Here is a 27088-nt window from a genome sequence, read left to right on the forward strand (position 1 = left end):
CGCTGTCAAGCTGAAAGTTAGGCTGCATCTCTCTCAGTTTACTCATCATTCACCACCACACCATCTAATTAAGTGGGTTGAATCTTGGCCACATTGCATTGAAAATAAGTCATATAAAGCATTTTCTAACACAATTCTTTTAAGAATGGCTGGAATTTTGAGATATTACAGTGTGAAAGTCAAATGGTATCTTAAATACTTTTGATATTTACATGAGACCTCACAATTTAATAGCTTTCCTGTCTAAGAAAAAATAAGGCAACTTGAGCATGAAGATGTAACGCAGCTCAAACATCACCTCTTCCTTTTTTTCTTCAAGTGATCTGTCAAGATACTTCTCTAAGTGGTTAGGAGAAAACATGAAGGCATCCAGTTATTTCAAATTCTGGGATTAAAACGCATGAGAAGAGAAGGGCAAAAGGTCCATGAATTTGGGTAGCAGGTGGGCCTGTACCTCCACCCAGCACCCAGGAATAACATGTCCTGCTGTGGAGGAAATCTACGGAAACGCCAGTCCTCCTGCCCTCCTCCATGGAACAGCCCCTGCTGCTGCGCCTCCACAGCAGGCTGAAGTCATCATTAACCTGTCATGGGCATTATTGCTGTGTTACATGCAGTCGCACACATCTGAACTGCAGCAGAGGCTTCTTCATCAGGGAAGAAAGCCTCAGCAGTTTTAGGAAAGATGGTGAGAATTACATCATCACTCCTAGTTTCAAAGGATTTCAGAGCTTCCAAAGTGTCTGGGCTAAGAGCCCTTAGGCTACAAAATGCCTTTGCATGAAAAAATAAAAATAATATCTACAGATGCCATGCTTTCATCTTAGTAAAGGTCTTTTGAATATTTCAGTGACTGTTTCCCCATTTCTGCTCAGGCATGTTCCCTGGTCAACTCCTTGCTTTTGATATCACCATGTAGGAAGTAGTAAAGGGAGTGTATTGAGGAATAGATTAAAATGTTATGGGGCATGGTGGCTTGTCTCTTTTCATCCATGGAAGCCCAGAGTTAGATGAAGTCCTACTCTTTTGGGAATGACTAAGTTCAAACAAACATACCTTTCTTCAAGCAGAGCAATTTCACGCGAGCAGCTCTTGCACAGAAGCTCGGAAACCCTGACTGAGAAGCAGGTTGTGAGTGGCCCATCAGATCCAAATCTGCAACATCCCTTATTACTAATGTCAGGGAGATATGAGGCAGGGACTGGAAGCCAGGGCCTGTCCCACCAGCCCAGCCAGCAGCAGGGCAGCCAGGGGCACTGGCATAGCCACAGCCCTGGGTATCAGACACCTCCATAGAGAAGGTGATGGGCTGAGGATGGGCTATGACATGGACTCATGGATGGATCCAGCTTGGCAGGGCATGTGCAGGCTGTGAGGAGCTGATGACCAACCTGCTGCAGCATTGCTGATGGTGATGGCCCCAGGGACTAACATGGTGTCTTGGGCAATGGGCAGGGTGAGGGGATCCCTGAGGGGCTCCCGGTTTCTCAGCTTTGTTAATTACATTTCTGACTGCAGGTTGCTGAATCTTTAATCTTAGTCAGGTGTGACAGTCCTGCAAATATGTCTGTCTGGGAATACGACAGAGGAACCACTCTTCCAAAGAACTGAATTCCCTTTGCAGACAGACTCGGCACTTCCTTGTCTTTTTCTGTATTTCAAGAGTGGCTGTGACAAGAGGTCATGCAGCATGTTCAGGCAGCAAGAACATCTACACCAGCAAGAAGGTTGTGGAAATGATACCTATGTAGCATAAATGGACACAGCTTTAATAGTTCAGCAACAGGATCGTCAAGGGGCATCTTTCTCCTGATACTTCCATTCAGAAGTTGTAGTTTTTCCCATTTGCCACTTAACTAACTGTTCCCAGAGGGGCCAAGGGGAGCAAACACTCCAGAAAACATATAGCTGTTCATTACTTAAGAGTCCGTGGCAGTAAGAGCTTGAGAAGTTCCACCCTACATCAAAGGAAGGAGTTTGCCAATGTGTCAAAGGCCTTTCTGACCTCACTGCACAATGTCAATACCAGGGTAGCCGTGGTAGATCTAAACCCAGTACACAGACATTTTGGGGGTTCAGACCCACAATGAAACCGTGTCAAGCCCATTGTGTGCCAGGAGAAGGAGCCCTGTGTTGGTCCCTCTGCTTCACCATTGAGTACCTCAGGGACCTCATTCACCATCTGAAGCAGCACAGGGACACCACCAGACTGGTGCTATGACGCATGTGTACTGTGTCCCTCCTGGAAGGATGCCAGGCTTTCACTTGAGGCATTCACACGTTTTATTTGGTTGCATCAAGCAAAAGCACATCCTTAAGAATTACAACCCAAATACTTGGAGGTTCAAGGTAGATCTCTGAGGGGGTTCTCTCTTTTCTAATGAAAAGGAAACTTGGTGACAGTCCACCTTTGGAGAATCATCTTTGGACCATGACTTTCTGTCGTCATGCAGCTCATCTGCTTATTTTCAAGCCTTGCAGTACACATCATATTTCATTCATTGCTCCTCCTAGGGAGTCTTCAAAGTTTTGGTCCATTTCTTCATTTTGAGTTTTAGAGAAGAGGTCTCTCCAGTTTCCAACAACCCCTGTGTACAACAAGAAGTATCGAAAACTGGGGTAGTCGCTCCTAAGAGAAAATAGTACCTAGGCAGCAATGGGGCAGAATCATTGCCCAGTTGAGGTGGAAAGGATCTAGTCTATGCCTCAGAGAGGTCTGATTGCCTGGGAGAGGCAATGTAGCATAGGTAAGAAGTAAAAACTGCAGGCAGGCCACAGGCAACATGTCTTCCCTTCCCACAGGGGGTTTCCAAGGTGGTTTCATGAAGCTTTTATACATGGAAGAGAGGGGAACCTGGCTTTGTCACAGGGGAAATCTCATTCATGAATGCCTCCCTCTGAAGAGGGAAGCTATTTAGGTTTGTGGGGTAGGTGGTAGAGTCTTCCTTCACGGAGTGGTGAAGAAAAGCGATTAAAGCAAGCCCATGCCCACAGCAGTTAGAAACTCAAGACCCTTGATGCTATGCAGAGAAACTGGGCTGCCAGAGCACTGACCCTGGCTCCAGGTCTGACCATCTCTGGGGCCACCACTAACACATCCATTAAGAGTTAACCATATCAAGACTGTTCATCAGCTCTCATAGAGTACATAACAAGAAGGTGCCTGTGAGGCCAGCTCAGTAGTAAGCAATGTATTTGTTTGAGGTTCAAGAACCACTTGCCCCATTAGCACACCTCTTCCCAAAGGGGAAGTTCATGAAGTGATACATGCAGCCTGGAACTGTGGCCAAAGGAACATAGCAGAGGTGAAACTAAAATACTTGACCCTGTGGCTGTTGCATGAAACCAGCAGCAGGTGGGAAGCCTAGCAGATGAGGCTGTCTCCCACACTGTCACCAAGGGATTCTAGGAGCTCTGTCAGAGAGGGAACCTACACATGGTGGCCTCAGCTTCAAGGTCTTTTCTTTTCTCCCAAAAGTAACTGTGCCTGTGCCAGATATGACTCCTTCCATAAAGGGGCAAGTCTCTCCTCCTCCTAACGCCCGTGGGCCTCCCCCAGACATAAACAAGTAGCTCAGAAAGTCTGAAGGGGCAGACAGGATTGATCCAAGTGTTTCTTCTTCCCCACAGTCATATGTATCAAGAGGGGTGCACAGTGCCCTCATCAAGGAAGAGCTGGGTGACATGACACACTTCCTTGAGTTCCTTGTAGCTTACCATCATGATGTTGTCGTGGTCAATGCATTTGTTCCATTCCACTAAATGGTCAAAATAGGATCCCCAGGTCACTGCAGATGAAGGAACAAAGCTGTGTAGAGTATTCCCCAAGACAGGCCCTTATCAAATCAGAGGAGTCAGCCCAGATAGCTTTCTAAATGTGACATCAAGATGATGAAGTGGTGATGAGTTCAACATGTCTGTTCTTTGGTTGAAATCAATACAGGATCCCCCAGCTCTGGCCACTAGGTAGCACTGAACCACAAGCTTTGTTGTGGGAATGGAACTCAGGCTAAAGTTTTCTAGTGGTATCTTTCCATTCTGAATTAGAGACAAAAGAAACTCTGATTCTCTGGTATTCCCTGATCCTGCCATAACATGGGCCTTTCTGCCTGTCCTCAGAATGCCTTGAAAGGTATGTTGGAGTAAGATTGTCAAGCACAGTATCCCGTGTAGGCCCCTCATATAAGGAGGAATACCAGAGGATGCAGGACAAATTACATTTTCCCTTCATGAAGGCTGCAAAGTACTCATCCCAGGAGACAAAGGACAGCAGCACTGGCATGTTGTTGTAGAAATGGTAATAGGAAACAGCTGTGTCTTTGGGGTTCTGAAGTAGCACAAGAATCTAGAGGAAGAAAGCACAAAATATGGTTCTGATTTGGTGACTGACAAAAATGTCATCTTTTCAACACATCACACAGAATCATAGAGTCATAGAATAGTTTAGACTGGAAAAAAACTTTGAGATCATCAAGTCCAACCCTTAGTCTAGCACTGCCAAGTCTAGCACTGCCAAGTCTACCACGAAACCGTGTCCCTAACCCCCACTTCTATACAACTTTTAAATACCTGCAGGGATGGTGACACAACACTCCCCTGGGCAGTCTGTGCCAGTGCTTGACAAACCTTCTGGTGAAGAAATGTTTCCTAATATCCAATATAGAACCTCTGGTGCAACTTGAAGCCATTTCCTCTTGTCCTATCACTTGCTACATGAGACGAGAAACTGACACCCAACTCGGTACAACCTCCTTTCAAGTAGCTGTAGAGAGCAATAAGATCTTCCCTGAGCCTCCTTTTCTTCAACCAACCCCAGATCCCTCAGTTGCTCTTCATAAGACTTGTGCTTCAGGCCCTTCACCAGCTTTGTTGTCCTTCTCTGGACCATCTCCAGCACCTCAATGTCTGTCTTGTAGTGAGGGGCCCAAAATTTAATTGAGAATTTGAGGTGCAATGTCTCTGGTGCAGAGTACAGGACAATCACACCCCTAATCCTTCTGGACACAAGCCAGCATGCTCTTGGGCTTCTTGGCCACCTAGACACAAGCTGGCTCATATTCAAGCAGCTGTTGACCAGCATTCCCAGGTCCTTTTCTTCTGGGCATCTTTCCAGCCACTCTTCCCCAAGCCTGTAGTGTTGCATGGAGTTGTGGTGGCCCATGAGCAGGAGCCGGCACTGGGCCTTGTTGAAACTCTTACAGTTGGCTTCAGCCTACTGATGCAGCCTGTTCAGATCTCTCTGTAAAGCCTTCCTACCCTCTAGCAGATAAACACTTCTGCCCAACTTGGTGGGGTCTGCAAACTTTCTTGTCCACTAACACACACCAGACTATACAATGCTGGTTTAATTCCTTTTCTTGAGTAAGAAAGAAATCAGAGCATTCACAGGCCACTTGCTGCTAATGTGAACTTCAGGCTGAAAATAACAAGTTTTTCAGTGATGCCCTTGGGACATACTTCTGAGATAGTTTCATTTCTGACAAATGGGCTCATGGGCTACTGAACAGGAGAGCCATAATCAGGCTGTGTGTGTGTACCCTTGCTTCTTTCTGCAGCAATTCCCATTAAAGACAATCTTAGCCCTAGCTTGTAATGAGCTTTCCACAGGTACTGTGGTCTTGGAAGCAAGTTAAAGCAAGAGAATAACTGCTTGCCTTGCTGCATTTTCTGATGCGAACCTGTAAGCATCTTTCTGACGGAGATCAGAAGGGACAGGGACACTCAGCTCACCTCTTATGTTAGCAAAGCTGCTACTAGGAGAGGATGAGAGCCTCAGCACATAGCACTCTGCCTCTTCAACCTTGGAAATGTGCCTATGCATTAGCCAGCCCAGATGAAAGTGCAGAAAACACATCTCACTCAGACACAGGAAAGCTAATTTGGAGTGAAAAAGCTTTTGCAGTGCAATGCAATCAGAAGACTCACCTTAGGCTTACTTTGGAGCATGGGTGGTTGAAGTAGATGAGGTGGCATATGGATTTCTATAATTTTTCTTGAAGTCAGTTTCTTCATCCTCTTTAAAGCAAGTGGGAAGAAATATGGCAGGACAAAAGTAGCTTATTCAGTGACATGCGCCTTTTCAGGAATTATGGGTAATAAGAAAAGGTGAGCCCAGAGAAGTATCATATCCCTTAGAAAACCCACAGGGATGCACTGGTGGTGCAGGCTTCTACCAGCCTCTGCCACAGAGAACCATTTCACATGAGACAGGCTGTAGGACAGAGCATCCTAAAAAAGTTCTCACTGACAAAAGCCACTGGATCCAGTGGTCATGAGGTGGACCCTTGTAACTTTAAAACATTTCTGCTTGTGCACAGCTCTACAAACTGCACACAAAGGGGTAAGGATCAGTAATTCCTCATTTCAGAAGGAAAAAAGGATGCTTAGGTGAACTTACAGGAACATTGTCCATGAAGCTAGGGATCAGGTCTGTAGCGCTAAGAAGGCCCAATTAGAATTAAGTCTGGCTAGGGACGTCAAAGATAACAGGAAGGGCTTCTATAGGTATATCGCAAACAAAAGACAGACTAGGGGTAATGCAGGCCCACTCCAGAAGCTAATGGGAGAACTGGCTACCCTGGATTTGGAGAAGGCTGAGGTTCTCAATAACTTCTTTGCTTCAGCCTTCACTGGTGAATGCTCTGACCGCACCACCCAAATCTTGGAAAACAGAGGCAGGGACTGTGAGAATGATGACCTTAAGCCCACTGTAGGAAAGGATCAGGTTGGAGATCATCTTAAGAACCTGAATGTGCACAAATCCATGGGACCATGAGTCCTAAAGGAGAAGGCGAATGAAGTTGCTAAGCCACTGGTTGTTGTATTTGAAAAATCACGGGAGTCAGGTAAAGTTCCCAATGACTGGAAAAGGTAATATAACACCCATATTCAAGAAGGGGAAAATGGAAAAACCAGGAAACTACTGATGAGTCAGGCTCATCTCTGTGCCTGGGAAAATCTTGGAGCAGATTCTCCAGGAAACCATGCTAAGGCACAAGAAAAACTTGGGATTGGAACTAGATGATCTTAAGGTCCTTTCCAACACAAACCAATCTATGATTTTCTGTAAATAATCTATTAAGATATTTCTCTAAAGTGAATATGGAAAAAAATAAAAGCATCTAAAATGTCCATAGCGGAAGAAAGAGGAAATAATCTAAGAGTTCTGGTGGCATTCGTGTCTTTCCCTACATTTACATACAAGGGAATCAACTGCATTCTGCAATGAAGTAAGTCTATGGAAGTAGTAGTTCTCCTGCCCTCATTAACAGGGTATACTCCCTGTATTGCCCTTACAGTGAGTAGGGTAACAACATAGAATCATAGAATAGTTAGGGTTGGAAAGGACATTAAGATCATCAGGTTCCAACCCCCCTGCCATGGGCAGGGACACCTCACACTAAACCATGTCACCCAAGGCTCTGTCCAACCTGGCCTTGAACACTGCCAGGGATGGAGCAATCACAACTTCCTTGGGCAACCCATTCCAGTACCTCAAAACCCTTACAGTAAAGAACTTCTTCCTTATATCCAATCTAAACTTCCCTGTTTAAGTTTCAACCCATTACCCCTTGTCCTATCACTACAGTCCCTAATGAAGAGTCCCTCCCCAGCATCCTTATAGGCCCACTTCAGATACTGGAAGGCTGCTATGAGGTCTCCCTGCAGCCTTCTCTTCTCCAGGCTGAACAGCCCCAGTTTTCTCAGCCTGTCTTCATATGGGGATTGCTCCAGTCCCCTGATCATCCTCGTGGCCCTCCTCTGGACCTTCCCTTATTAGCAAGAGTGGTCAGAATATCAAGGGTTGTAATTATCCTGTTTTACCCAGCACTGGTGAGTGCCCTGGCTGAATACTGTGTGCACTTCCTGCGCTGAAGCACAATTTTGAGAATCTGGAGGGAGTCTTGCTGAATTTCTATGAAATTACTGGCAGCTGGAGCAAATGTAATGCATAGAGAGGTAGAAAGACTTGGTTTTCTTAGGCTGGAGAAATAAAAAGTAAGGCAAGGTGGAATATCACTGCAGTTTTTCGTCACTAGACTTACTGGCCAGGAAATTACAAAAGGGGCATATTACATATCACAACCAAGAAGTGTCTGACTGTATAAAAGTAAAAAAATATAAACAAACAACCCCCACACTAAAGTGGGAAAACACTGCAAGAGATTTCCAGTGGGTGGTGAATTTCCACCCTCAAAATTGTAAAACGTTTCTGGACAAAACCTTGAGACACAAAACCTGACTTAGAAGGTTGGGTCTTTCCTCTGCTTTGAGAAAGAGGTTGTATTATTTGATGCCTTACAACTTCAATTCATGATCCATGAGTCTTATGCCACCATAAGCTTTTCTCGTGTATTACTGCAGTGTAAATGATGACACAATCTTCTGGATTTCAGCATTGTGTACTTTACTACTTACCCAGAAAAAAACACTCACCTGTTTTAGGATAGCCTGCTAGAATCATGTTGCCACTCCAGGTTTCAAAGGATTTCAGAGTTTCCAAGGTTTCTGGGCTAGAATACCTCTGTAGCAAACAGTATGATTTCTGGGGGAATCTTTTCACTCTGTGAAGAAGAATTGTCCACTATTTCAATGACTCTCTCCCTATTTCTGTTCATGTTTGTTTTCTTGTGGAACTCTTTCCAAAGAAACAGATACAGGCTGCTTTTCCAATGCAGAAAACATTAATGCAAGGTATTAGCAAAGCAGATAGGGTGCTTACTCAGGAATGAAAGTACAAGTCACTGATTAACTCTGTACTCTGTTGACTCCTTTTGAAATTACAGGACTGGAGACTAACGATAGTGACATAGGGTCTTTGCTGCAGCTAGCTACTGCTTGATTGGTGTTCACCCATTAAATAATTGTGCCTCAGGTTTCTCTTTTCTAAATGTAGCGGTTTACACTTACCTTTACTGAACTCCATGTTCACCACTAACAGATATTGGTTTAATTGCCCTCCCAATGTTGTTGTCATCCAGTATATGCAGTCTGATCATGAGCACACTATTGAAACCAAGTTCACAATAGCCATGTAAAGAAGTAGATATTCCTGAAAGTATTGCTGCTGATGACCTTACTTCTAAGTGTCTTTTATCATTGCTGCATGAGTTTCTAGGAACACAAATCTACTTTCAGTACCTTAATTTCATTAAAAACCACATTCATAAGTTGCCATCTCCACATACAAAGCCATAAATTTGTTGATCTAGATTATATGTTGTCATACAAGTGCAGAGCCTTTCTGATGCTGTCATCTATTGTATCTTCTGTCTATGGCTTATTCAAGAGGTAAGTTTTCTTTTAAAGAAAGAACACAAACAGCTTTGACACAGTTTATACTTATTTCTTGGTTGGTTACTTAATCAGTTTTGCTAGTGAACGTCCAGGTATCAAATTAAAGTGACTGCTTTATTTGGATTCATTATTCTCCATTTTTTAAATTTATTATTTATTTTTAAAATATATGTATGTCCTCCTCTATGCATTTGGTACCTTTCTGGGTACCAAATAATTTCTAGTTTTTCAAAGATGGCTTGTGTCAGGGCTTTCACATAATCTGCTTTTGAATCCACTGATATTTTCCAAATATTTTATGTATTATTTCTATGCAAAACACTGCATGTCTACATGTCCAGGCAGAATTAACCAGCTTTAGAAGAATGAAGCAAAAAGTCATTGAATACTTTATTCTTTCCTGGTCTTTCTTCTGGTTTTACTTCTTACCTGCTTAGGTGAGGGATGTATAAACTAGGTGTGGGTTTTTCCTATTTGCAATTCAGCTATACTTAAAGAGTCTTATCTTGCTGTTTTCCAGAACAGGTGGCTGAAGTGTCATTTGTCTCTGGACAGGTCTAAAATGCTGTGTCCACAGGGCCAAATACCAATGCCAGTACAAAATACCCGAATATAGTAATATCCCACACCGTTACCGTTGACAAGCCCATTTTCCAATAAAGCCAGTTTCACCAAATTTTGGCACCTTCAGTTTCAGAGAATTTCCAGTTATGGAAAGTAATTTCTTTTACTGTTTAAGTATTAATTTAAGGTAAAGCTTAACTATAGGTGCATACTTAAATGAAGAATGAATGCAAGGAACAATAACTGTAGTTTTGTGGTAAGAGCACTCCGCTGGCATTAATGGTGGGAAACATCTTCTGTATTCACTACATTTCTTTTTCCTGTTTTATGGTTGGAGCATAGAAAACATAAAAGCAGTGCTTAGAAGTAGCAAATAGCAAGTAGTATAGACTAAGAAGTCTATTCAAACGCCAGAAAAAAGACATTAATTCATGATTTTGCCTTTGACTAACCTTTATACAGACAGAAACATGGTCTTTAGTGGAACAAGTACAAATTTATATGATACTAAAAAGAAAATTATCTGAGACTTTTATGATACAAAGAGAGAATTATTCATGGTTATACATAATAATAGAGTATTCAATTCCCGGGATTCTTGGAGAGTAAGGAGGCGGCTCAGCAGAATTGCCACCCTGGACTTCCAGAGGGCAGACTTTGACCTGTTTAGAAGCCTGGTTGACTGAGTTCCTTGGGAGGCAGCCCTGCAGGGCAAGAGTCCAGGAAGGCTTGACATTCTTCAAGAAGGAAATCTTACAGGCATAGAAGCAAGCTGTCCCCATGTGCTGAACAGAGAGCTTTGGCTGGAACTCAGGAAAAAAAAAGGAGTTTATGGCCTTTGGAAGAAGGGGCAGGCAACTCAGGAGGACTACAAGGATGTAGTGAGGTTATGCAGGAAGAAATTTAGAAGGCCAAAGCCCAGCTAGAATTTAATCCTCCTGCTGCAGTAAAAGAGAATGAAAAATGTTTCTATGAATACATTAGCAACAAAATGAGGGCTAAAGAGAATCTCTCTCCTTTACTGGATGTAGGGGCAAACAGTGTCACAAAGGATAAGGATGAGGTACTTAATGCTTTCTTTGCCTCAGTCTTTAATAGTAAGACCAGGTTTTCTCTAGGTACACAGCCTCCTGAGGTGGAAGACAGGGACAAGGAGCAGAATGAAGCTCCTGTAATCCAAGAGGTAATGGTTAGTGACCTGCTGCACCACCAGATAGAATCCACCCAAGCGTACTGAGGGAGCTGGCAGAAGTGCTCACTAAGCCGCTTCCAATCATGCATCAGCAGTGCCAGATAACTGGTGAGGTCCCAGTTGACTGGAAGCTAGCAAATGTAACACCCATGTACAGAAGGGCTAGAAGGAGGATCTGGGGAACTACAGGGCTGTCAGTGTGACCTCTGTGCTGGGGAACGTCATGGAGCAGATCATCTCGAGTGCCATCAGGTGGCACATACAGAACAACCAGGCAATTAGGCCTAGTAAGCATGGGTTTATGAAAGCCAGGTCCTTCTTGACTAACTTGATCTCCTTCTATGACAAGGTAGTCTGCCTAGTGGATGAGGGAAAGGCTGTGGATGCTGTCTATGTAGACTTTGGTAAAGCTTTTGGCACCATTTCCCACACCATTCTTCTGGAGAAACTGGTTGCTTGTGGCTTGGATGCATGTACTGTTTGCTGGGTAAGAGTGGCTGGATGGCTGAGCCCAAAGAGTGGCTGTGAGTGGAGTTAAATCTAGTTGGTGGTCAGTCACAAGTGGTGTTCCCCAGGGCTCAGTGCTGGGGCCAGTTCCTTTAATATCTTTATCAACGATCTGGATGGGGAGGTCAAGTGCACCCTCAGTAACTTTGCAGATGACACCAATTTGGGTAAAAGTGTTGATCTGCTGGAGGGCAGGAAGGCTGGATCAATTGGCTGAGGGCAACCATATGATATTCAGCACAGCTCAGTACAAGGTCCTGCACTTGAGTCACAACAACAACCCCATCTAAAAGCAGAGGCTTGGGGAAGAGTGGCTGGAAATCTGCTCAGAGGAAAAGGACCTGGGTAAACAGCTGCCTGAATATGAGCCAGCTTGTGTCCAGGTGGCCAAGAAGGCCAAGAGCATCCTGGCTTTTATCATATATAGTGTGGCCAGAAGGACTAGGGAAGTGATCATCCCCCTGTACTTGGAACTGGTAACACTGCACATTGAATACTGTGTTTAGGTTTTGGGCCTGTCACTACAAGAGAGACATTGAGGTGCAGGAGCAGGTCCAGAGAAGGACAGCAAAGCTGGTGAAGGGCTTGGAGCACAATTCTTACAAGAAGCAGCTGAGGGAACTGGAGTTGTTTAGCCTGGAGAAACAGATGCTCTGGAGAGGCCTTATCACTCTCTACAACTACCTGAAAGGAGGTTGTCACAAGGTTGGTGTCTTGTCTCTTCTTCCATGTAACAAGTGATAGGACAAGAGAAAATGGCCTCAAGTAGCACCAGGGGTTCTAGATTGTATATTAGGAAACATTTCTTCACCAGAAAGGTTGCCAAGCACTGGCACAGGCTGCCCAGGGAAGTGGTTGTGGCATCATCCCTGGCGGTATTAAAAAGTTGTGTAGAAGTGGTTGTTAGGGACATGGTGTAGTGGTAGACTTGGCAGTGCTAGGCTAACTTTTTCTTCATGGTCTCAAAGGTTTTTTCCCATCTAAATGATTCTATGATTCTATAATTCTGTTCTTCTCAGGTCATACCTGGAGTACTGTGTCCAGTTCTGGTTTCACTCCCAGGACTGGATTCTGAAAAGAGGAATGTAACATACTACATGACATTAGAACAAATTACACTGCTTTCAGAGTTGTTTGCACTTCCCTGTATCTCTGCTGGCTACATATATAGAGTATCCGTAGAATTCAGCAAGACTGGAGTAGTACATAGTGTTTCCTCCATAGTTATTTCAGACATGTGAGCTGTCATCCTATAAATCACAAAAGTTTGTGTGTGATTTACAGTTGAGCAAAATCTACACTGTTAAATATGTAAAGCTCCCCAAAAAAATTACTGGGGATTTTGATTTAAAGTGATTCAGGAAAGAGAAAACAAGAATCACTTTCACAAACAAAATTTTGTAAAGACTTTCATGTTTGAATTTCATCTTTCCCTCCCTTAAAGCAATAATCTATCTATCTATCTCATACAGCAATTTGAATACACTACATGAATATAATGGTTAGTTGGTTTGAAGCAAAAAGTATTTTCAAATATTGATAACCTCACCTCCTTTAGCTCTTCATAAGTTATTGTCATAACATTTTCATCAGCAACATATTTATTTCATTTGGAAAGGTACTCAAAGTAGCATCCCCAGGGCACTAAGTAAAACAAAAAATTCCTAAGATGAAACATAAATGAAAATTAGACAAGCTTTTTATTAAATAAACCAATTTTTACTCCTTAAGTTGATCACTCAGCTATGGTCATTACTAATAATGTCTATACCAGAGTTTACACCCTTCTGTGGGAATTATGGGGTTTTGCTCCAGGCTGTTCTGACACATGTACAGGTCTTGGTAAACTTCTTAGTATTTTAATACAAGTGTGAGTCCACTAAAGAGCTATAAGCGTCTTCTAGACTCCTTTAATCCAGTTTAAAACCTTGTTTAACTTCTGCTTCATGTGACAGAACCTGGGCATGTGACACGCCAGACTGAAGAATTCATGCAATTTTAAGCAAGTCGGATTATTTTCTTTCTTATTTAATGCACTAAACGTAAAACAAATCATTCCTCTGGTCCAGCTTGGCAAGGTGTTTAGATGTCTGTGTGTGCACAAGATGATGGATGTTGGACAGGATGGGTAAAGGTGATCCAAGATAGAGATAAGGAGGAACTGCTTCTTCCAAAAAAAAATCAATTTGTGTAAGTTGAAGCAGTTTGTGGAAGTGAAGTTTTGATAAGGATTTATCTGCAGGCATAAGACAGGCACTGTAAGCTTCAGTTCAAATGTCCAACTTTTTGTCTTTAATCTGGTTTTGCACTGTAGACCCAAAATCCTAATGAAGTTGATTTACAAAGTACAATTTTTTTAGACAAAGTCAAGGCATTGAATAATTGACACAGACAGAATTATATACTGTACTTTTCTTTGTCATGAAAGCTATGAAGAAGTCATCCCAGGTCTCATAAGAGGGAAGATGAGACATGCCATTGGAAAAATGGTAAAAAGATGTAGCTACCTCTTTTGGATTGCAGATCAGCAACAATATCGACAATAAAATAAAGTATTTTATTTGTAGAGAAAGACATAACAGACTATAATATGAAGAAAACAATAATTTACAATTTATAAATTTATAATTGCAATTTCTAATATCTCGTATACTACTTGCAAAAGTAGCTATTTCATTCTAAATTCAGAAAGTGAAGTAGTTTAATTTCCTTCAGTACCTTGTGAAGATGATTGCATATAATTATTAAAATATCTTTTACAGATTAATCAAATTAATTATGCAAAATCCATGTATGTTTTGCTTGATACAAACATCATTCATCATTTAGGTAGTGGGAAAAACCACAAAAATACAAATTCTTGACACGCTGAAGCCTTCATTTGTGACAACACCAAAAGATTCATCCCCATAGGAAATTGTGTCAAAATACTTTCTACTGCTTTGTTCCACCATCTCGCTTGTGAAGACTGACACTAAATTGTCAATAAGGCTGAACTGAGATTAAGTGAATTGAATGGCAGAAATTAAACCAGGCTAAACACTTAAGAACAAGAGTTATTTTACAGAAAAATATTAAATTGGCTTTAAAAAGAATCTGTTGGAGTGTTTGCTTTCAAGATTTTAAAATCAGCATTCACCTTGGCTTTATTTCTGAAGATAGAAGTGGGAAGATTTTCAGGAAGGAGATGAGTAACCATAACTCTTCGAAAAGGCAATTTGTTCATCTGCTTTAAAAATTGGAAGGAAGAAAGTGGACAATTCAGTACAGGTATTCGTTTCATCAGCCTATAGTAAAATATTGTCTTGTTAAACTTAACAAGTTATTGGTTGATAGAAGTACTTATTTTTTGTGAGTGTTATCCTGGGATCTTAGTAGACTGCTCTTAGTAGCTCTAACTTTCAATAATGCCTGAGAATGTGTTCTTGGAAAAAGATTAACCATTGCTAATTCTCTTCAGTGACAATTAATTTAACATATTCCGTTAGACAAGCGATCAAACCTAAAGGTAAGATTCAAGCTGTAACTGGCAGTATGTGAAAGCCAAAGGATCTCAAGCACAGAGAGAAAAGGTAAGGAAGAAGAGTTAGTATAAGAGACAAAAGCCAGTATTCCAATACTCGAAATTTCATTAAACTCTTCTCAAATGCTAAACATGCCACATCAATGAATTTCTGCAGTTGTGTATCTAACAAGTATGTACTCCTCCAAAGCCCCCTGAAGTGTCCACTTATTACTCAGCATATGGCAATGCAAATGAAATTCATCCTGACCAGATGCCATATACAGAGAGGTGGGGAAATTCTTATCAAAGTGGACTATTTCACACAGCATATATTCAATATTTGAAACACAACATTTTGACAACTTACTTACACATGTGTTCTGTGCCCACCTTATATTTCCCAGTATCTCCCATTTCAAGGTAGGGGAATTCTTGTATTTCCTCATAATTCGCACTGCTTTCTTTCTTCTGTGCTTTCTTTTCAAATATGGTTCCCAGACCATTTAAGATTTGACCCAGCCAGTTTGTGCCTGAAAGGGGAAAAATGCAAAATTGTTTGTAAAACCTTTAGAATAAACAGAAATGGATGTGCCAGGAAAGCCAAGAAGTAGATAATACTACCGGGTGAGTTGCTTGGTCTCCTGTCATGTGATAGAATCACATATGACTATCTGAACAATCACCTATCAGGGTCTTACCTTTGTTATTTGTAAGAACAGACTTCTCCAACTCAAATAGCTTAGTACATTGTAAGTTAATTTGTGTATTGTAAATTAACTTGTATGTTGTAAATCAACTAAGACAGGAGAAGAACCACCTATCATTCAAACAGGAAAACATACAATAATGTTATACATTTTTATTGTGACAAATATAAGTGGATTTGGAATGGCTAACCTGTACCTCAATACCCAGTATAGTATATATATTTTCTGACATGCTGCATAGGATTATCTTGGGATGAGTGGTGAGTCACTGAACTTGAACACAGGAGCAGAACTAGATAGGAAAGTCATGTTGTATGTGCTCATTTTCTTTACCAATTAATAAAAATTCTCTAAAGTGACATTTCCTATACACATTTACTATATTTTTATTCAAAACATCTTTCATTTATTATTTTCTGACTTCTAGACACCGGGTTCCTACATTGTTTCACTACAGTCTGAATAACTGCTTTCTGTGGCATAACATTTCTTCCAAAAGAAAATATGATAAAAAAGCAAAAACCTTACAATCCTCTCAGTTGTGGCTGGAAGACAGAGTGCACCCAATTGATGGAGGAGAGAAACAGCTACATTAAAATAGGTATGAAACAACCTTATCCAAACCTGTAGCTCTGATATGGGCCAATACAGGGTGTTTTCAGGAAGAAGGAGCGAAGATGTAAACTTGCAACCCTAGCAAAGATCTCCTCTTGATTTTCCAATAGCCAAAAATCAGTGTGTTCACTTCAAGTGTTAAAAATATTTCAGATATTCTTGACCTCTATAAAACTAAAACAAACAAACAAACATGCAAGACTAAAGAATATACAGCGCAGCATGTGAAGGTACCAAAGGCCCCATTTTGTGTAAAAATGTAAAACTAAACATTGCAAATATAAATGTAAGAGCTCCTGCAATATCAGGAGATCTAGTTACCTCTGGTATGAGAACTATATTCTAATTCTCTCTAATTTGTGCATTTAACCTCATAACTGCAAAAGGTAAAGATAACAAAAGCTTTTACATGCTATAGAAAACCAAATCAAATATCTTAGTCATTTGAACAATTCCCTATATAAAATCTTGATAACTAATTTTGTTGTGCTTTTTGAGAACAAAATCAGTTCTACATTTTTTTTTTTAAATTCTCAATGTTATTATCTAGTATAATATATATTGTTATATACCATATAATATATATTTTATATATTTAGTACAAACGTACTTATCTGTCATTACATAACTTTATTTATGAAGGAAGCAAACTATATTCACCAGATTTAGCACATCCTGCCAAAATGATATCATCGCTTCTGGCTTCAAGGAAGCCCATGCAAAAAGTAGCAGGGTAGAGAATCCCCTTGTAAGAAAAAAGCAGTTTGTCACAATCCATTGTGTTAGCAGCCACCATTGCCTCATTTATGATACCAGCAAATGTTTTCCTGGACTTCTCCATTCTTCAATCTCTGTCATGCACACAGGCTTCCTCATGGTGTGAAATACTATGCAGAAAAAGAGACAGAGATTACCTTTTAATAGGGATTTGATTGTTTGTTTTTTGGACCCTGTGAGCGATAATTTACTACTCTTTCTGAAACTATAAAGAAATATGCAGCTCCAGTCAAAGACCTTAGTTCATTTGAACCCCTTGAAAGTAACAGAAGTTGAACATAAACAAAGAAGAAAAAACAAGAAAGTGTGATTGCATTCTAGCTTATAGGGCTTAACTAACTTCAAAATATGCCAAAAAAAAAATAAAATCTGCAATTACAATACAGAGTTTGTAAGCAAAATATTTCAAAATAGAGCATTGTGAACTGCAGGCTGGGGTTTAAATAGCACAACCACATTCCTTATGGGAATTGTGCTCTTTCCAGCACTCAGTCTGCTGGGATTTCTTTTTGTTGTTGTTGTTGTTGTTATACCAGTGATCATTCTCAGCAAAATGGGATCAAATGTATTGGAACTGGGAGAAAAACTGTTCATTGTGCAGGAGGAGCAGGAGAACCAGCAGTTGCATACCTGCATACTTTTGCCATTTACTCACCCTGATGGATTCATGCCTGGTCCTTGAGGTATGCTGCAGTGCTCACAGGATGACCTAGTCCTACATTTTGACATCAGTTTTGTTCAGCCCATAGAAATCTTTTGCTTTTCCCTTCATGTCCTCTTTTCTGGAAAACTCTGTCAATACACAAAGACCACCTGAAAAAGTGGACATCATACAGCTCCTCCTCAGTCCATTTGTTGAATGAGATCTGTGCCAAAGCACATCCAGTTGGCACTACCTGCATCACTGCATTGATGTTATCTAAAAATTGCTATACCGTGAAATAGCATCTTTACTGATTTTTGAAGGGTAACCAGCAACACTAGCAAAACAAAAAAACAGCCTCCCTTAATGTTTTTCCTTTACCTTCCCTTAGTATTAAACTGTTTTGGACTGAAGCTAAGAAAATGTGTTTAATTGGTATTTTTACTTATGAGGAAAAAAAAAGGGGTTGGGACAGTAGACATTCCCTAAAGAAGGAAAAAAGGGGAAAATGCTATGTAAATTATTGATGTATTTCATACAGTAGCATAGTGTTGGAATAGGATTTCCATGATAGAAAGGCAGCTCATGTCAGTCCTACACTTCACTCGTCACAGAATAATCCAAAGAAACTTTGGTAGAGAAAACCCAGATTTCCAGTGTATTTTTGCCAGAGATGGCAGTCAGGCCAATTATTCCTTGGACGATGTTTTATCCTTAGGAACTGAAAAAAAAAAAAAAAAAAAAAAGTATTAGTGGAGAAAAACCCATTAGAAAAAGTAAGTCATGAGGAGGGATTTTGAGGGGAGTTAAATTTCTTGGTTTAGTAATTTGAACCTTTGATACAGCCGTCTGTCACAACACCTGAGCCAGGAGATGGGAGGAGTTTCCCTTGCACCATACATGTTACACAAGAAGACCCTTGGATCTGCCAAATACTGAACCAGGAGACTGATGGAAAACATCAGTTGATTTAAAGTTTCTAAGAAGCAGCTTTAAAAACATAGAGGTTAAAAACAGATTAAAGTATTCGGTAATCTCCAGATTAATAATACTTATTGTTCAGTGCCTCTGAAAGTTCCTGACTTCCCATACTTATCAGGCCTCATCTTTCCTGACTGTGGAGCTTGTGGCCTTTAATGTGTTAGCAACAGAATACTGTCAGCTTGCAGTTGCCTAGTGAACTGATCTCCTTATGCACATCCATTCCCCGTTAAATAAAACAACAAAGCAATACCCTCAAAACTTCTGATCTTGGGTGGTAAATGAGAAGAGGTGGGGTTTTTGTAAGTATTCCTATGAGTTGTGTTAATCTCAGTAAAACTCTGGAGAAGGCTTTCATAAATTAGTCCTCCGAAACGACCTAATAAGGTTCAAGATGGATCCATTAAAATTGATCCATTCATGAAGGTACTCTAAAATCCCCCTGATCATCCATCTGCAAAAAACCCCCACAAACTTCAGGAGGGGGACATTCCCTGGGATCCTTATGAATGAGTCCATGAAAAGTACGTCTTAAAGTAAAATTGGCTCTACATTGGAAATGCCATATGTGGCATTTTTTCCCTTTGAATAATTTAGCAGAAACTATAGAGGGTAAACCCAAACAATGCCCTGCCCACATAATCCCAGACCCATCAAAGTAGCCATCAGCTTGTCAAAGGCCCAGAGGAGCACATGGAGACAAAGGCAGGCAGTTCTTCTAGTCTTGTTCCAGGAAAGCATCAGCCCCAGTGTCCTGCTTTGAAGACGATCCATTAAGATGAACAGTGCTGGAGCACCTTTTGATGATTGACAAAGCTGCTACCTGGGGGTATAGGCACATTAAAGGGACAGGACTTGTGTCAGGAGTACATGACAGGAGTGAGACAAAGGCCACAAAAATTATTTACCAGCCCGTATGACACTATTGCTATTTACTTAAAGGAAATACTAGAACAGAGACAAAAAATAATTAATCCTCAGTACAAGATCTGGGCTCATTTTCTTGACTACTCTAAAAACCTGTTTGAGCTGGAGCCCAATCTACTGTAACATTTTCTAGGATCCTCCTTCGTCTTTGGTTTTCCTCTTGAATTGTAGAGTCTTATCCCTGATGGCCCCTTTCCCTGACCACAAATATGGTCACAACATCAGATTAGAACAGTATCCCTTGGATACAGAAATATCCCAAGTGTCTCTTCTAAACTTTTCCTCACGCAGCCTTTTCTTCAGACTCAGCTTTGCTGTCTCTTCAGAGTTTCCACTCCCGTAATCCCCCCTCTGGAACAAGGTAGGAAATAAGCAATTTTCTATGGCTTTCATCATCTCTGTTAATGTATTGGCTAGTTGCCAAAGTACAGATGCGAAAGTTAACTGCCCTCTCCCTCGTGTTAATACTCCACTAGGTAACAAGAAAGAGTATGCCAGTAAATTGGAAAATTTCATGACACAATGCTGGAGAAATAATCTTCTTATACTAATCTGAAGATGTCAGCTGTATGTCAACAGACTCCTCAAACCTCAAATCACCAAAAGATTTATTTCCTTTCTTATCTGATCTTTCCCAGCCGTATGAGTGAAATTAATTTTTAAAGTTGGAAGCCCCTGATGAGAACTTTGTTACCAAATAAATGTGCAAACGGAGGAGTCAGGCCAGTGACCTCAAGTCACCTGTTGCCTTACTGTGTGTCTATACGACTTGACATTACAAGAGGAAGTGAAAGAAATAGGGAGGAGAGAACAAAGAATAACGTTACAAAACACTCACTGGTGTTATGGAGGATTTTTTGATTCTTGCTAATGCACTGAATGTACTATGTCCTGCAAACCTGTCATTAATCCCATTATGGTCTATGCCCCTCAAAAAGTCAATGCTCTGGAGCCCTTAGTACAGAATTCTGTCATACAAACAAAGTGTAATGTAGCGATACAAATGAGGCCAAATGCAAAATGCAAATGTAAAGTATGCTAAATAAAGCTGATTAAAGATGTATCTTGAAACAGGTCATCCAGATGCACTAAAAAATTAGTCCTGTCACATTCATTGAGAAAAAAAAAACACAGTTTTAAAGCACATGAATTTGAATGCGCAAAGCAAGATCATTAAAGCAAATGCAACTTGCTCAGCAGGGCATATGAACATCAGTGGATATATTCCTATAAGAGCTGGAAGTGTGGAGCTTGGGTCTTAAGCATAAAGTCAAAATAGTGCATTTCACAAGAAGAAGACAATTTGATTTCTTGTCTGAAGACTGTTTTTTCACTTAACTTGTCAAAGACCTCTAATTGTATTCAAATATTGTAGCATCAGGACTGGAAAGTCATACAAAAAGAACCAAAAAAAAAAACCAACCCAAAAACAAAAACAAAAAAAAAAGAAAACCGAAAATGAAACAGAGTGGTTTTCTCCGTTTTTTTTGTGTTTTTTTCAATGTGTTTCTCCATGGATTTTGTTGAGTCCCAGTTATGACACTATTAATTAATGTTCTAGAAAGTTTAAAGAAGGACTGCAGCTAATAAACTGTGGGCTAATTCAGATGCTGACTAGCTGGCTACCAGGCCAACGTGGGCAACAATACTGTCGTGGTTTAAACTCAGGCAGTAACTTAGAACCACACAGCTGCTTGGTCACTCTCCCCTTTCCCTCCCCTCCCCAGGCAGGATGGGGAGGAGAACCAAAAGAATATAAATCCTATGGCTTGAGATAAGAATATTCCAGTAACTAAAGTACAATATAATAATAATAATAATGAGAATATAAAGCTAAAAGGGGAAAGGAAAAAAAAAACAATAAACACAAGTGATGCACAATACAACTGCTCACCACTTACTGACTGATAACCAGCCTGACCCAAGGAGCAATCATGCCTTTGGGGTGACACCCCCAGTTTATATACATGTTTATATACAGTTTTACACATGACGTGTTGTGGTATGGTATTCCCCTTTGCCTAGTTCAGGTCATGTGGCCTGACTCTGCTGCCTTACGGCTTCTTATGCCCCACTTCCCTAGCAGACCATGAGACTGAAAAGTCTTTGATCAGGGTAAGCATTAACTTAGCAAAAACTAAAACATTGGTGCATTGACAGCATTGTTCTCAGACCAAAGCCAAAATACAGCACTGCACCAGCTACTAGGAAGAAAATTAACTCTATCCCAGCTGAAACCAGGACAAATAACAACCTATTTACTCTTGGCCTATGATCTACTGCGTTCTTTCACCTTCTGTTGCCCTCTGAAGGACTAGGCAAGCTGCCTGTGCTCCACATGGTGGGTTGAGGAGGAGGACAAGGGCTGTAGTGTGTACTGGTGGAAGCAAAACTGGGACATGGGAGGAGGACATAGGGGCTTGTATCCGTACCCTCCTACACTTATAGAGTGTGGAGGTGAAGGTACAGGAGAGGCTAATTGATGTAAAGAAATAGAGAGGGAAATAATAATTTGAACGTGTCTTCCCTAGAAGAACCCAGTACACAACTATTTATAAGCAGTTTAGCCAGATTGAAGATTAATGGTAGCCAGTGCAGGAACAAGAGTTAAAAGCTCAGACATCACTGTGTGATAAGTACTTTTCGGATGCTTCCAGGTAGACTTAGAACCATAGCTCTTTTTGGTAGCATCAGCTCTAACAAACGCTGAGAAACATGAGATGGTTCCATGCAGAGCTTCTCCAGATGTCTGTGCTGCATTTCCTTGTCGTCTGAGTGCAGTGAAGGACCCAGGCTGGTTCCAGCATTTGTGCTGCACTGAGCTTTAGCAAACAATTTTTCCTAGAAGAAGCACATGGTGCAGAGTGCAGAGATACCTAACCACTTCCTCAGGGACCAAGCTGATGCCAAACAGGCAATTCAAGCCCTGCAAGACACAGTCTAACAAAGTCACTGTATCAGTATTGGGCTTCTCAGAATGTCTTCTGGTAGCCATATAATCAGACTTCCCCAGTGTGAACACAAAAATCTAATAACTGCCTGTTTCATAGAATCACAGAACGGTTTGGGTTAGAACGGACCTTAAGATCATCTAGTTATAACCCTCCTGCCATGGGCAGGGACACCTCACGCTAAACCATGTCACCCAAGGCTCTGTTCAACCTGGCCTTGAGCAATGCTCTGCTGCACACAACATCTCACTGTTTACAGATGACAAATTCCTGCATTGCATTTTCTTCCCAAGCAAACCTAGTTCTCATGAATAAGGAATTATTTCTGCAAAGGCATGTGCCAGAGTAGCTGACATTCCCCTGCAATTTCCAGGCAATCTGCATCAGATGTAACCAGAGGGAAAAACCTACAGCCAAGCAGTGAGTCCACTCCTGTGGCTGCTCATCTCTTGGCCTACCTCCCAGGAGTGCTCTGCTGCTTTCTACTGAGGGACCCTGCTGAAAAGCTTTCACAATGGGCCAAAAGTCAAGTGCTCACCATAAAGTTTCTACAAATACTCCTTTTTCCATGGTCTCCTCATGATTTTCTCTACCTTTTCTTTCATATGGTCAGCAGGTTTGATTCATTTAGCTACTTCATTTTTTTGAGTTCCAGCAGGACTGCTTGACTTTCATCTTCCCTAATTAGATTCCATTCAGTACTTCCAGATTCACTCCTAGAGGGGAAAGGTGAACTCATATTTCACTTGATGTACCTGATATTTAACTATTGTCTTTTCAAATCTCCAGTCTGAGGAACTTTTATAGCTTAGAGATAATCAAAATCCACAGTCCCCTTTGATCTCATGAGAAACACAGATACAAAACCACAAAAGCTTCTCACTCTTTCTGTTCTACCCTACTCCTTAGTCTCAAGGCTTCCTCATCTTCACCACTCTCTTTTTTGATCCTAGCACAGTTCCCCAGCAGTCACCTTTTTTTTATACATTCCCTAGGTCAACTCTGTTTTCTCTATTGAGTTTTGCTTAATTGTGTAAAGATGAAGGGATTTTACATCCAAAACAAGATAAAAATAGTCAGCAGTGACACAGCTCACCAGACCTACTAATCAGTCCATGAAATATATTTCCACATGTGGCTCGGATAAGGCAAAACTTCTGTGCCTTTTTATTTTTAGGTGGGTAATTTAACTTACTGAAGTCTTTTTCTGCCAATAGTTAATGGCTGTTCTATATCATAGTAACCCCATTGTTGCTGCCTTTGAAGAGTGAAAACAGGTAGTTAATGACAAAACTCCTAAATACCTCCAGCTTTTACCATCCTGATTTGAAGTTTTCTTAAACTGATGGCATTTTCCTAGATGTACCAGAGATACCATTCAGGAGCTGCTACTGAAGCTCAGTCCTCCATACTTTGAGGACAAAGTATGCGTCCTCCTCATACTTTGTCTCCCCCACTACCTCCAGCCAGAGATGGTGAAGTATTTCATTCTGGTAAGATAGACCTAGTTCAGTTTTAAATCTAACTCACCATATGGCTTGAAACCCGTGTTTCCCATTTTTAATAACAATTTTACAACAGCTGTAACTGCAGACTTTATCAGAATTGCTGGGATTTTAAAGTCAGTGCAACAAGACAACAAAAAGGCTCCTGCTAGTATAGAGTGCCAAGTCAGTAAATTATTTTTCACTCCTGATTAGTTCCAGTGCTGTTCCCACACGTAGTCTCTGTCTTGTGATCAGCAACAGAAGCTGTTTGGTAACTGGGATCCTTGAATCCCTACAGAAAGAAGTGAGACCACTAAGCAGAGGCCACCAAGACTAGCTTTGCTGGATCACCCTATTGGATTGATGATTTTTAAGGTTATAAATGGATTTTATTTGAAAGCAACATAGAATTTTATTTGAAAGAAACATAGAATTTTATTTGAAAGAAACATAGAATTTTATTTGAAAGAGACATAGAATAAGAATCAAACTAAATCATACAAAGAAGTTCAGATTGAATAGCACAACTCTTTAGTGAAGGCTTTATTATAAAGAGACCAGATCATACTGTGAGAAACTACCATTTCACTCATTAGGTTTTAATCCCTGCACTTACCTTTCTTCCCAGCTGAGTTCATACTAACCTTTGGGAGCTGCTGACTTCGGAAAGAGCAGAGTAATCTCTAGTTAAGGTGGCACACACCAAATGAAAGGAAATTGTGGAAGAAAAAGTGGTAGAAATGCAAAAAATGTCCTTTTTTTCAAACCTGAGTTTCCTCCCTCACCGCTTGGGAACCAGCAAGAGAAAAGCGTTTCTGGAACCACAGGCAAGGCAGACAGGGTCAGAGCTTTGTCTTACCAGGGTCTGTAGCAGCCAGTAGCAGGGGAAAGAATCTGTCTGAGAGTCTTTAATCCTGGTCTGGAGGAAAATGGTGCTGCTCAGTCTCTGCATGAGCATAGGACATGTTGAGTTCTGTCAAGTGCATAAGGCTGCAGAGATGCTCCTTTACTCTCCAGGGAAGGCATACACATTGACTCACATGTGTATGCAGACCTCAGAAAACCAAGTGACTGTACAGGTGTCCTTTAGGTCAGCGCACTGACTTCATGGCACAAGCAGCTGTTACAAGCCTTGCTGTGGTCAGGCAGAGTGTGCTTATGAAAGAAGAGCTGAAGTTTAGCTGGAAAGTTTCTTCTGAGCTTCTATGAGAGCCCCAGAAGTAAATACCCTGAACAGACCTCAGCAGACTTCCACAGTCAGAGCAAAGACACATCCCTCCCACAGATAATTATCTACCACAGACGCAGCACAGTGCCTTGAGTCCCAGGACTCCCAAGTGATAGCCTCAACATTTGGGACCAGTGCTTTACTTTTGACTGCAAAGCAGACCTCAATGGAGAGAAAAGTAACCAAGACCCAAATTTAGGGCTGGAACATCTACCCACCACATTTCCACATTCATGCCAGTCTGTTCCCTACAGCTGTTGATTAATATATAAAGCAACCACTAGAGATTACAAATATCTCCAACATTATCAGAAAAGATTTTACCTGTGAGTAACTAAATAACACCACCCAGAGATGTAACCAGTGCAATTATGGCTAAGGATCCATCTCTTGCTTCTCTGACCAGAAACAAACCTCACAACCAGGCAGGTCTGGGAAATGTTAGAAATCCATTAAGCAAAGTCAAAGGCAGCTGTAAACTGTAGCTTTATTGCATTCTGATGAAACCAACAATAAAAGCAGCATCTAGGAACGACACACATAAACATGATTTGTTTGGTTTGTGACAACCATTTTTATTAGGAAAAAAAAAAAGAAATCTGGAGGCTTAAGCTGTTATATTATGTGTCAATGAGATTCAGATTTCTGCTGATGCAGACTTGCAAAAAAGCACAAGGCCTGGCAGAGAATTTACAGAGCAAACTTTGCTAGTAGATACGCATCAAAATTACCCAAAGATGCGGAGAGAGACTGATATTCTGCCTATAAACAGATAACTATACTTTAAACAGGTTGAGCTACTGATGTATTAAAAGCTTCTTTCTCCTCAGTGTTTAATGCAGATTTAATTTAAATTCCAATTAAGCCAATTAAAAAAAAATCCATTCATTTGAATCATAATTGGATGAAAGCTCAACTATGGTAAAAATCTTTTTGTCAAGAAATGACCTGAATTGGCAGTCTTTAGAAAGGTCTCTAGGTATAAAATGCACTTAAGCACTCTAGAAAGACTTAAAGAATTCATTAATAAAAGGGGAAATAGAGTATTCCTTCAAGAGGGCATATTGTGAAGCAGGGTTGCTAGATTCCTCTGTATGTGATTAATTATAATGCTGTTCAGTAATTGAAAAACTTCTTAGGATGCCAAAGGTCTTACATTTAGCATTAACATCTGATATGCGCTGCAGTCACTATAAAGGCAGCTGTAGGCTGAATATTACAACACTTACCTGCAACATTGACTTTTGTGCCGTGAACCATGCAACTGCAATCCAGTTCAGAGTTCAGGGAATGATTTCTTGAACAGCTGTTTTATTTCTCAGGCTTGGCAATACACATCATATGTTAACCTGGAGTGGTGGCTGTATAGTGTTCCTTGTACATTTTCTTAATTTCCAAACTGCTTTTCCTCAAAAAGATTTCTCCAGTTGCTAACATCACCTACAAAGAGCCCTCACTGGCACTGTAAGATGTAATGTGCAGGTTTTCATATTCAGTGTATTTATTTTCTCAGGAAACATTATTTATATCCCTCTCTATTCCTTACTTTTTTAAATTATTATTGGATTTGATTCCTTTCCAAACCTGAGCAGTTCTCCTGGTCTGCAGAGATCCACTGGGTGAGGTCAATCTGCGGCCAGCTTTCCATGTTGTAACTACAGATAGAGCTTCTTTCCAGGTAAAATCATGCACTGCTTCTACAAAAAA

At 40.9% G+C, this 27088-nt stretch overlaps 2 protein-coding genes across 2 annotated transcripts; both read right to left on the reverse strand.

The window, feature by feature from the left end:
- Positions 1 to 2265: 2265 nt before the first annotated feature.
- Positions 2266 to 8655, reverse strand: LOC136015942 (sulfotransferase 6B1-like). Its single transcript, XM_065682592.1, is given in 7 exon segments — positions 2266 to 2499; positions 2501 to 2646; positions 3655 to 3788; positions 4219 to 4345; positions 5926 to 6056; positions 8437 to 8522; positions 8524 to 8655. Coding segments are annotated over 7 exon segments (750 nt in total). The 5' UTR covers positions 8619 to 8655; the 3' UTR covers positions 2266 to 2468.
- Positions 8656 to 10412: 1757 nt separating this feature from the next.
- Positions 10413 to 25034, reverse strand: LOC136015943 (sulfotransferase 6B1-like). Its single transcript, XM_065682593.1, is given in 9 exon segments — positions 10413 to 10598; positions 12587 to 12631; positions 13110 to 13204; positions 13971 to 14098; positions 14701 to 14789; positions 15456 to 15595; positions 17048 to 17274; positions 17820 to 18528; positions 25013 to 25034. Coding segments are annotated over 7 exon segments (864 nt in total). The 5' UTR covers positions 17229 to 17274; positions 17820 to 18528; positions 25013 to 25034.
- Positions 25035 to 27088: the final 2054 nt, after the last annotated feature.

Source organism: Lathamus discolor, chromosome 5 (assembly GCF_037157495.1).
Source record: "Lathamus discolor isolate bLatDis1 chromosome 5, bLatDis1.hap1, whole genome shotgun sequence".
Taxonomy (NCBI): Eukaryota; Metazoa; Chordata; class Aves; order Psittaciformes; family Psittacidae; genus Lathamus; species Lathamus discolor.